The sequence below is a fragment of the Aulonocara sp. 'chitande type north' Nkhata Bay genome, linkage group LG17 (assembly GCF_057382095.1).
Source record: "Aulonocara sp. 'chitande type north' Nkhata Bay isolate Kocher_YH1m ecotype deep benthic linkage group LG17, A_spYH_male_GT1.1, whole genome shotgun sequence".
Classification (NCBI taxonomy): Eukaryota; Metazoa; Chordata; class Actinopteri; order Cichliformes; family Cichlidae; genus Aulonocara; species Aulonocara sp. 'chitande type north' Nkhata Bay.
Window position 1 is genome coordinate 25,085,899 of NC_141360.1, and position 12,384 is coordinate 25,098,282.

General features: G+C 41.2%; 1 protein-coding gene across 1 annotated transcript in view; it reads right to left on the reverse strand.

Annotated features, from left to right (window-relative positions):
* LOC147310154 (uncharacterized) overlaps window positions 1-12,384 on the reverse strand; it is a 91,309-nt gene that overhangs the window by 48,202 nt on the left and 30,723 nt on the right. The window contains exons 3-5 of the mRNA XM_086269862.1: window positions 6,748-6,934; window positions 2,674-3,108; window positions 1,496-2,002 (exon numbers count right to left, since the gene is read on the reverse strand). Coding sequence (XP_086125988.1) covers window positions 1,496-2,002; window positions 2,674-3,108; window positions 6,748-6,880 — 1,075 coding nt within the window. The 5' untranslated portion in view covers window positions 6,881-6,934. The remainder of the gene's footprint in view (window positions 1-1,495; window positions 2,003-2,673; window positions 3,109-6,747; window positions 6,935-12,384) is intronic.

A 12,384-nucleotide genomic window follows, 5' to 3' on the forward strand; every position in this document is an offset into this window, starting at 1 on the left:
ATATTTAAGTTTTGGCCTCCTCTTCGTGTTTCACAGATTTTTTGTCATTCAGTTTCACCTCAAAGCCTGATAGCTTTGCCTCTCATGTCATCTTGTGTTTTGTGAGATCAGATTAAAATAAAAATCCCTTTTAGTTGTGCATCCAGTTTATGTTCTTGTATTGTTATAGGTTGTGTGTGAAGGACAGGAATATCCTTACCGGTACTTTTGAGATAAATAAAATAATTCTCACCGTATCTTATCTAGATGTAATAAACAGTTTAATAGCTGTACTGAATGTTGAGCAAGGTCTAGCTTATTCTAAAAACGATAAATTGAACTGTAGTGAAAAGCTGTAATTTCTTACGAAATGCTCCCGGTAAAGTCATTTTATTTGGGAAAGAACTGTAAGGGAACTGGCCTACTGAGGGCTGAATTACTGTTGCTGCCTTCACTTCCATTTAAATCAATAGGATGTAATTAAGTTGATCAAGCCCAACTGTGGACCTGTCCGTTGGTTTTTGTCTGTCTTTTATAAATGCTGCCATGCACCTTTGCGACTTTGGCAAGAACAGTAAACATAATAATTCATGTAAACCTGAACAAACAAGACTGAAGGTTGTAATAAACTGGAATTAGCTTGCAAGCGTCAAACTGAGCCGCACTGAGGCTGCATTGAACTTGAATTGCCTCCATCTGCGAGGAAATAAATGAACCAGTGACACGCTCTCTGTGTCTGCCGTGAAGAGAACAGCGTGCTCCGATACAGCATGCCCCCCCCCCCCCCCCTGCAGCACAGCACCACACAGAGAACAGTAGATGTCTCTGATAGAAAGGAGAAAATCCCTACACAATTTCCACATTGTTTGCTTTCTTTCATAAAGTTCCTGGAGAAGTCAGATGTCAGTGGCATGTCCTTTATGCTCATTGGGAACGGTAAATTAGCGGGCCACAGGAAAGCCATAGAGGTATTCTATTGTGGCGTTCCTCCTCAGTGTTCTGCCGTCAGCGAGCGGTGGTCAGTGTGGATTTATGACCATCAGCTACACGTTTCCCTCTCAGAGCCCAGAGAAAAGTGAAGCCATGAGGGGGGGGGGGGGCGCTGAGACTGAGAGGCACGCCACACGAGGTAGGCACCCCGACTTCTATTGTTGGGGCCTCACGGCTTTGAGCAGCGACTCAAACGGTACCAGCTTTTCATCAAAAGCCCTCCTTTCTATTGCTGATTTAGAGGAAAAAGAAAAGCTTTATGTGTTATTTATTATGTGGTGGGAGGAGGTGAGAAAAAACAGGCTGACAGCAGAGCTTTCACAATGTGCTGATGGGGGCAGGAGCATCTGAAGGCCTCACTGTGGAAGTAGGCTTTGATTTCTCTGTCTGACCAGATCTCTTTGTCCCGGGGTGGATGTCCACCCTTGTTCAGGACAATCAGGGCCCTCAGAAAGTGGGTAGGAGTGTAGTGTTGGGCAGGGAGGAGGCTGTGAACGACACATATGTCGCCAAGCTCATTTCTCACCTCTGACAGGGGAGATTGGAGGCAGGACCGGCCAGCGATGAGACTCCATCCGAGACATTGGAGGAGAAGGGGTCAGCTTTGCCAGTGACCCTGAGTGGGGAGTGGTCCTCTGTGGACTTGGGCAGGAGGACCAAGTGGTGGAGGGAAAAGCCAGAGTGGCACCTTGATCGGAGTCCAAGGATGTGTTGAGATCGGCAGGAGCTACAAATACTTCTAAGTGGATATTTTGTGGTATTTTTGTGCTTCTCTTGCTGCTCTGAGGTTTATCTGAATTACAGTGGATGGCTGGTATTGGGCGAGGTGAGATGGGTTTGGTTTGGCCGAAGAGTGGCTCGTAGAACACAGGGGTGGCGGTGCTGTCGGCGGTGGTGTTTTTCTTGAAGGATTGATGAAGGTCTGATTCCTCTGGAGGGGAAGAAGCTAGGGGTAACTGCATGAGAGGGGAAGGATGGGATGGGGATAAAGAAACATAGCCTTCTGGATCTGCTGAGACCATCAAATCTGCTGCTGAAAGACAGAAGAAAAAATAATTTGATCAGAAGTTTGAGTCTAAACTGCTGCTTGCAGTTTCCAGAATGACATCACTTTCTCTCCTGTTAATTCTGACACATTTCACTAATCAAAAAAGGAAAAAAAAGCCATATTTTTGGGACAGAAATAAACCCTTGCAGATATCCTTCTTCATCAGCTGAAACTCATCAGAAACACCAGATGGAAATTTAATCTTTAACATCAAAAGTTTTTAAAAGTTATGTTTCTGTTTTTTTGTGTTTTTGCTTTTTTAACCTTTTCTAAGATCTGGTTTACTTACATGTAGACTGTTTTATTCACACTAGATATTCTATGTTTCTGAATTCATGTATAAGGTATGATGATATTAATCCATCAAGGGAAACTGGAGTTCAATATATTGCCCAAGAACACCTTTGCAACCTGAGCTACAACTCCCTCAATGCTTAAATCTCTTCTTGAGAAATAAAATTTCTCACATTTTGGAGTATTGGCAGGTTTATTTCTACTATACTGTACCATTTATATTAGTTTGTAGTAAATATATTTGGGGTTTGGGTGTTTGAAAACATCATTTAAATCAGCCTGAAGTACTTGATTAGTAAATATAAGTTATAATTCATACAAGTCTTAAAGGTGCCATGAAAACGGCTAACTGAGATTTTTACCAGATGTTTTGTCACAGAGGACGCTGCTCCTGCCACTGCTGAGGTCGGCGCTCCGACTGAATAAACTGGAAGGTGGACGGCTTAAATCTGAAAAAGACCCCCGGGAGAGGGAGCTGGGTGGTGGTGAGAGGGTTGATCCAGCAGGTCTGAGGTCGGGCTCCAGCACTGCGGGTAGGGACACCTTTTCCCCCCCAAGCGGTTTCTCCTTCACAGGAGGAAGAGGATGAGGAGATGCTGGAGTGGGGTTTGAGTTGTTCTCCTGTCTTTCAGAGTCAGGGTGAGGCGTGTTGTTGTAGGGTGGTGTTGGATTAAGGCTGGGTGGAGCAGCGGGGAGCTGGGCACAGGGAATGACTATAGCAGAGCGACTTCCTGCAATCAGACCAACGTTCTGCACGAAGCCCGCTCTTCTGATGGGAATATGATGGAAGTGTCCTTCTATAAAAACACAAATAAATATCAGTAAAGATTCACATCAGCCACAGAGCTGACTTTAAATATGGATCTGAATCAGGGGAATAAATCCACTCTTCTATTCCTCAAAGGTCAACACATTGTGGTTCATTTTTAAAACTTCCAGAGTCTGCTCGTGACAGTTTTGTTCCCACTTTCCTCAGTCCTGGAGCAGACACTTGTTTCCCTGCTGAGTGGATCGGCCTGCTAACAAAGGCTGCAAGAAATCACCCCACTGGAGCAGCTGCCTGTTTCCCAACTCCATATTCACAACAAGCATCAGACCTGAGGGCAGGGGACCTTTTATCTAAACACTTACAACAGTATACACTGGAGGCGTCCTGCAAGCTGTTTGTGGCAACAAGTGTGTGGAAAACATCACAAGCTCTGTTTGTTTCTGTAAGAACTGAGAGATTCAGACGTCACTCTGCTTTTACAATAACATCAAAGATATATATAAAATGAAAGAGAGAAGGGTCGGTTCAAAAAGTGGCATATGAATCAGATATGAAAGATGAAAAGAAAAGAATAAAACTTAAATGTGCAGAAGATTGCTTAAAGATAAACAAAAATACCAACTTTCTGGAACCAATTAAAAGTTTGAATGTTTCTTTTTCAAAGTATGATGAAGAAAGACGCACAGAAAAAAGAAGACAAATGAATCAAACCTGCAACTGCATGTACAGCTGTGTGCAGTATATGTGTACGGTATATCAATAAGAAACACTAAGCAGCGCTTAAAGGTGACAGACTCAAATAAATGACACACAATTTAAATAAGTAAATTAAAAAAAACATATCTGTCAGGTGGAATTAGTGAGTACACCCCTACCGCTTTCACAGTTTAAAATCTCAGACCATCCTGTCGTGGTCCTTGGTGTATTCCAATTTACTATTATGTATTTTTCCCATCCGTCGCCCTTCTTTTGCTTATTTGGGAACCAGATGCACAAACCACCCCAACTAGCTCCTTTTGATGTGGAAGAGTAGCGGCTTTAGACTGTTTTTTTTTTGTTTTTGTTTTTTTTAATTTTGGTTGTAATCTTTGAATTTTGATGTTTGTGTGATAAGTTTATAGCTTTCAGAGTTTTCTTTACTTTCTTCTCAAGTATGAGTATAGAGTTTAACTTGAAACACAAACCCGGCCATTCCTAATGATAATAGAGAATTACTAACACGTTACAAAATGCTACAAATGAAGAGATCGGCTCACAGCAAAACGGATGGTGAGCAACAGGATGAATCGTCCTGTTGCTGACTATTTTGTCTCAGCAGCACATTGGCTCAGACAAAACAGGAACATGTTGTCATGTCAGTTTGGCCAGCCGTAGCTTTAGGTTCAACCAAAGAGACATGAGCCCACTCCTGAAGAGCTTCTGTGACTCTGTGGTGGCGTCAGCGATCTTTTACGTTGTGGTCTGCTGGGACAGCAGCATCTCTGCTGGGGATGAACAGGCTGATCCGGAGGGCCAATATATTGGATTTTTATTTCTTTTTCTGATGCAACATGTGCAATTTTGACATACTATTTTATTTCGTTCTATTTTGTTTTATTCTATTGTATTTCTTAATTTTTGCTCCTTTCAACTTTGTACTGTCCACTTTCTGCTATGACCAACCAAATTTCCCACTTGTGGGACTAATAAAGGGTCATCTTATCTTATCTTATCTCATCTCATCTTATCTTATCTTATCTTATCACACAGAAACCCCTCTAAAAAACAACTGGCTTCATTTTCTACATATTTTCAATAATCATACAATACAATCAAACATATATTTACACATATACAAATATCTCAACAACACAAATGCTATAATCAATTGCACATATTTAGAAATACCTTGACTAAACTCCACTAACCTGTCAGCTCTCAAGCAGCTGCTAACAACAAAGAAAAAGCGAGAACCTAAATTCAGACACAGAATTTACAAGACAAATAATTATAAGTTTTGAAAAGTTCTGATTCTTTCGAACAGAGGTAGGTCCATCTTTAATCCTTCATCTTCCATAATCTGTCAACTAAACTCCATAAAGACGCAATAAATGTGTCTGCCTTTTCATTTAGCTTAATAATTAATCTGGTTTACAAGAAAAAAAGGATTAAAAAGAAGTCTTAACAGTTGACCTTTAACTAAACCAAACTTTTCTTTAATTAATATCATAATAAAAAAAAATAAAGCTCTAGACAGTCAGTGAATTTCAGTGTTACTATCTTAGCTGAACAGCAGCTCTGAACAGAGTAACACTAATATCACAAAACGTCACCCAGTCCATTAAAATGCAAATGATGTGTAAAAATCTGTGACATATATGAGCTGAACTTTGATCTCTGATGTGAGGTTTGATCCCCGATCCCCCGCTAAGCCCGAATATGGATGTTATGTTTGAAATCTTCATTTTTAAGTACAGAGACGTAGTGAATACACAAGACTGGAAGTAAACATAAATTCTCTCTTGTATAAGGGCTAAAGTAGTAAAATGAACTTGTGTAAGTAAAACTGTTAATGGGGAATGAAAACGAACACAGCAAATCACAGAAAACACAAAAAACAAGATTCGCTTGTTTTAACCAACAAACAAGATGATTTAAAGACATTCGATATACAAAATAAACTAAATGAGGCGGTTTTGTGAACTTTGTGGCATCGGATAAATTACTATGTTTCACTGTGACACTTAATATCCACAAAATGTGTTTTAATGCCCACATTCAGTCCAAACCTGAACCCACTTCCTTTCTCTTCCTACCACAGCTATTATCCCCTCTCTCCGGCTCTTCTTTCCACATTTCCTTTCATAGCTCCAAGATTCTCTTCCACAAACTTCAAATCCATACAACACCGCCCATTTCCTCTCACTCCTCCTTTTTTTTTGTTGACTGCTGTGAGGGTGTGTGTGTAGTAGTAGTAGTGGTGGTGGTGGTGGCGCTGCAGGGGTGGAGGGTGTCAGACAATCTGCTCTTGTTTCCTGGGGGTCTGTCGCCAAGAGGAGTCAGCACAGGGGGATAAAGAGAACGCGCTGGAAAGCACATTTCTGCACTGCCTCCTCTTACAATGCCCTGCCATTCCCATCTGTTACACACACACACACACATGCACATGAACTGGTGTGTACGTGCGTGTGTTGATGTGCATATGAATGACATGTGTCAGAGTGCAAAGCCATGGCATTGGGCGCAGCACGTTTCTTCAGAGAGGAGGGTTAAAGACGATTGTGAGGGAGCCGACCACCATATGGCAGAATAATTAGTATTAGACCCCGATCCTAAGAAATGCCCCCTCCTCTGCTGTACACACACATTCACACACATTCAGCTGAGCATTCTGGGAGTGGTGCCCTGCTGAGGTGTGTGGTGGGAGAAATGCCTTCACATCAGAGGCTGGGCTCTGAAAGGAGCGGTAGGTCTCCCAGCACCAGGCTTTTCACTCCAGGAGACCACCAGAAGGGCGGCGCTGTGGGTACGTCCTCGCTAGAGAGGATAGATTTGGAGTTAAGCAAACACAACTACACACACAGCTAACGACAAGCTTGATGGCTGCTAGCTTTTGCTACTGAGCAGGCCTGTGGAGATAAAGGAGTCAGCAGTGAAAGGTCCAGATGTTTCATTAATAACCCCTCACCCTGAAGCATTTGGCTCTTTGGGGCAGTGGAAGCGTGTGTGTTCTGGACCTTTCCGTGAGAAGAAGGACGCTGCTGTGTGAACTTGGAGCTCCGGTAATAGGGAGGGCAGAAGTCTTTAGGACGAGCCTTCATGTGAGACAGGAAGCGTGGACACAGAGAGGTGCAGAAAGCTGGACGACCGTGGGCCTGCAGGAGGAAACAAAACAAACAAACAAAAAAAAACATTTGAAATGCTCTTATTCTTAAAATAAATGTAAAAACAGAATAAATAAAGTGAAAAATCAACTCTATCTGTAAGTGAATTTTGAAGATTAGGTAAATGGAGAACCAACAAATAAAAAATAAAGCAAAAAGATACAACAACAATGTAAAATAACTGTAATTTTTTAAAGTATATTGAATGATGTAAATACATCCTATTGAATAAAAATAATAAAAGTAATAAAATATAATAAAAAATAAAAATAAACTAAAAAAATGACACATGTAAACAACATAAATACTAAAAAAGAGGGGAAAATGCTTACAACATTAAGCACTCAACACAATAAAAAGCACATTACAGATCATTAAAAAATGACTAAAACAAAAAATGTTATATTATTTGATCAAATTAAAATCAAATCAAATTAACTAAATAAAGGCGGCTATTTAAAAGCACATAGTAACTACATAACAAATTAAAAAACTACTTAAACTTATTTGGAAAATAAAAAAATATACTAATTCAAATAAAATGAACTAATATCTAAACATTGTGTAAAAGCATAAATAACATGATTAAAAAATATTTTTGAGGAAATAATAAATAAAATTAAAAGATTAAAAAAGAAAAGAAAATAGACAAAAAATTGATTACATTTCAAAAATATTAAACATAACTTTAAAAGAAAATACCCATCATATTTAAATATATAACCTCATTGAAAAACATAAATGATTATATTTATTAAAAACATATATTTGTATATTAATAATCTAATAAGGTACCAATTTATAAAAAGGTTGAAAACATATGCACAAAAATTCTGATTTAATAAATAAAATAATATTTTCCTTCAACTTAATTTGGTACAACAACTGTTATTTGTCACTAAACTAGCAGCAAATGTATCAGTATACAAACTTTAAGCTGTTACAAAATAAAAGCCTGAAAGAGAAAACCTGCTGTAGGGTGTGCTGTATATGGAGATGGGGAGATTCAAATGATGCATGGTACCACCACTGCCCCCTTGTGTTGACAAAACAGATCAGCACACAAAGCAACTCCTGCTTCCTCCTCTTTACCCGGCTCCTTCATGACAAGAGGAGGCAGAAAATTATGGCGAGGGTGATAAAACTCTAGAGTAAACTGTTAGGGAGACACAGGAGATAAAAGCCGGTCAATATTGAAGGAGGGACGGCATGCCAACCACAGAAATCCAAGCCCAGCATACAGCCTTGGTGCCAGTGAGTCATTCAGTCGCTCTCCGGCCCTCAGAGAGCAAACAGTCGTAATAAATGGCCCGTGGACGCAGGGTTTTTATTTGACTTGGATTTCAGCTCCTTCTACAACAAAGTGCAGCTCCTTACTCTTTTATTATAGAATAAAAATAGTAAATGTACAGATCCAACATCTGTCTGAAAACAATAGCTCACACAGAAAGAGAAAGAGGGTGAAAGGTGGGGGCACTGTCTGTGACTCACACAGGGAGGATCAGCTTTTTAAATCCCTTTCTCTCAGATGCACAGGCTTTAAAGATTTACATTCTTGTGATGTAAAGAAGGCGAAGTGAGGTAGAAATGGCAGGACAAGAGGTGGCGATGGGGGCTGCTCTCCTCCACACTGCTTTTCCACCCTTTTGGCCTCCTTAATACCTGAAACTCAGGCCCTCAAAAGGCTGCGGAGGGCTTTCTTTGTAGGGCTGGTGTCATCAGGCTTGTGGCCTTCTGTGGGACAGGTCGGGGCATGAATATCAATGTAAGTCTACACCACTGCAGTCCACTCAAAAACTATATTAATGCAGCCAAATCTTCAAAAACACTTCTATTTAAATCCTACCTCATCACACCAATGCAGGAAGTCTAAATACTCAGTCCTCTACTTCATTAGTTATCTATGGACTGAATTTATATGATGGACTAAGGTCTTTCTACAACTTCCTGATGTCTTATCCTTATAATGACACCCACTGGTTTGTTGACATTTTCACCAAGGTAAATGTGTTAATGGAGTGCTACGTTATGTGATAATGCTAACTATCATTACTGGTTAGTCACACAGCAGGTAGGTTTCACTGTGGGTCAGCTGAATGAACTTGAATGATGGGATGAGCATCTGTAAAACATGGTGGAGTCTCAGTCATGGTTTGGGGCAGCATTAACCCAGAATCACATCAAGGATCCATCCAACGCATCTGGAAAAAAACATCCTAATGGCAAAAGCTTCATTATTCAGCATGACAGTGAGCCAAAACACACGGTATGCAGTAAAGGCATACCTGGATAGAAGAATTGGAGCAGTATCAGGCATGGATTGGCCTCCCCAGAGCCTCAACCTCAATGTTATTGAAGCAGTGTGAGATCATCTAAAGCATAGGTGTCAAACTCTGGCCTAATTACATTTGGCCCGCGAAGCCATACCAAATTACTATTAGAGCTGGCCTACTGGTATTATACAGCTAATATATATATTGTTTAGTATTAAGCTTTGCTTGTTCCATATTCAGTTTTCCAGCAAAACTTATTTGAGTCCATAAGAAGAGATTCATTCTTAAATCTGGAGGAAGATTTTTTTTCAATAAATATTAATGTTAGCCCACCATCTTTCTCATTGTCCACAGCTCTGTTGGGGCTGTGGACAATGAGAAACAACATTGGAACAAATGTTAGCGACTTTGTTCCAGTTTTGAATTTTGGCCCACTGTGCATTTGAGTTTGACACCCCTGATCTAAAGGCACCCAACATCCAGAGCTCTGAGTGTCCTTTAAGAAGCTTGAGAACTATTCCTGAGGACTACCTAAAGAAATTCCAAGAAAACTGCCTAAGTTAGTTCAGGCTGTGTTGAAAAATAAAGGTGGTCATACCAAATATTGACTTTCAAGCTTGTTAGAATAGTTCAACTCTGCACCTGTTTCCCATTTTCCAAAATATAAAGAAATGAATAATGACTCAAGACTTGTGGACAGCATTATATGATTTATGGTATTTAATATTTGGCTTATAGGTTCCCTGTCCCATGTCACAGAGGAAGGCATTTCCAGCAGTGACAGTAGGTAGGACTGTAGTTTTTGCAGATGCCCATAACACTTGTGTGGGCTCCATCAGGGGCCCTACAGGCCCCCAGGAAACAGGCTAACCTCCTGGCGTCAGGCAACCCACACGCTGTCCTCACACAGCCAGAGCTGGCTAATGTCATTACGGGCCTGTTTGCGGTCAGCAGCTACATGATTGAGATGTACAAGTAGCGCTTCTAGATGAATGTAGGAAGTCTATTAGTTAGTCAGAGTCCCAGATGGCCTGCAGAGGACAGCCTTGCGTGTGCTCCTTCACCCCCCACCACCACCACCACCTCTAAACACACACACGCACACACACATATGTACACAGCATACAAGCATACATAAGCAGTTGTGCAGACACACATCCATGCACACACTTAATTATGCTGCCTCTGAGTGAACCCTCTGACAGGCGGACGACTACGAGCAAAGACAGAAGTGTGTCTATGTCCCAGCGTCTGCAGGAACAGAGAATTCTTCACAGAGCTGAAGCACAAGAAAGCCAGGCTTAGGCCCTAACAAGGTTAAACCCCTGAAAAAGAGTGACTTTTTAAATCATGGAGATTTGTGTTTCTGCGGGGTGTAATTAGCTTTGCTGTGGGGGAGGAGGGGAGAGGGTCGGGACTCTGGCAAGGGGGCCGGCGAGAGGCAAAGTGAGGGACGACGACAGTGGGGCACATTGTGGAGTCCGGCGGATTCTGGGGAGTAAATCTGATTATCAGCTCGTGTCAGAAGCCAGACTCAGATGCAGCTTAGCATTCAGAGCAACTTTCTACTTTCGATGGTGAGACAATGACCCTGATTTACGGGCCCACGCAGCCCCAGAGGGTCCGGCAGCTTTTACCCCGAAAACGCACAGATCCCAAAACAACTCAGCACAGCAAAGATGTGACGATACTGCCGCACAGTTTGTGCTCAGAGTCCTCTAAGGCCCTTGAAGTTCAGGTATAACTGAACAAAAGTTTTGGAACCATTTTTTACATCAGGGATTTATTAATTGGTTTTTCCTTCCTCTGATGTACAGTCACCAAAATGACTTAACACAGAGTAATTATTGATGAACGGTGATATGAACATTAATAGTAGTAGTATTTCCTCATAACCTTCTTTTATCTGTCTATGTTTACAACCTTTAATATTACAATAATGGACTTTACAGAGTTTGGGGAAAAATTTATTAACAGCATGTGCCTCAAAGTTTAGTAAATGACTCCATTAATACTTCCTTTATGGCCATGTGCTGACACAACTCCGACATTTTGGTGAAATTGTTTGGAAGCAGGTGTTGTTGAACTAATAAAGTTTCAGATGAACTAAATATGGTAAATTCTTTCTAACAATATTGCTCCTAAACTAAAAAACAAACAAACATACCACATTTTTATGTAAAAACCCTGTTATATATGAGTGCTCTGCCTCCATGTTTGGGCACCTGTGCAGCCCGACCTGCATCTCGTATCCTGGGTGAGAGTAGAGGAGCATCAATGTCTGGGTCAACAGCCTCTCTGTCTCTCTGCTTAGCTACCCTTGTTGTAAAAGTTGTCCCCCTGTATGACAGCGGGCAGTTGTTACCATCACAATGCCCTCATGATTTATTAGATATAACCAGAGCGGGCGCAGGAGATTGGAGAATGGCAGTGGGTGATGCCAGGCCTGATGAACTCTGTGAATGCAGAAGCGGTGAAAGCGGTTGAGGATGTAAATGAGGCTGTAAGGACCAGCGGGCCCCTTTGTCCGACGACTTTACTTGTTTGTTTAACCAGAGGCCGAGACAGGAAGCCAGCCCACACAACTGTGCTGTCCCCATGGCAACTCCACTGTTAATTGCGGCACATCCACTCCCGGACGCTTTTCAGCAGAGGGGAGAGGTGGGGAATCGTGAGTGTTGAAGAGAAAGAAGATGAAGAAGAAGAAGAATATGTGTGTGTGTGTGTGTTTTATGTTGCTTGTTAGAGGAAAAGCAAGGGTTCAAATTATAAAAAGCTTTCAGGAATTTGAAAAAAATTTAAATTGCCCTGTTCTCTGAGTGAAAACAGAGCTAAAACTTTAACATTTATTTGCTGATTTCATCCTTAAATGGATGATCCTCCATGCTCCATGTCGAATACCCCTTATGTCAGAGGCATACTCATTAACGGCCTTTGGTATCTGGACCAAAGTATAGATTCTGGATCCTGTACATTAACTTGTTTGAGTGAGCCATCACTTTGGTGCTGACAGTTGGTTGCAAGCAGACATTGCTGACTCTGGTTGCCAAGAACCCTTCTAAATCTATTCACTACCTTTGCTTTGAAGTTAAGAAATCTTGAGTCCTAGCATCTATTTCACTGGAAGTTCCTGAATGTCACTGATTTTCTGAGGACTCTGGCTGCCAC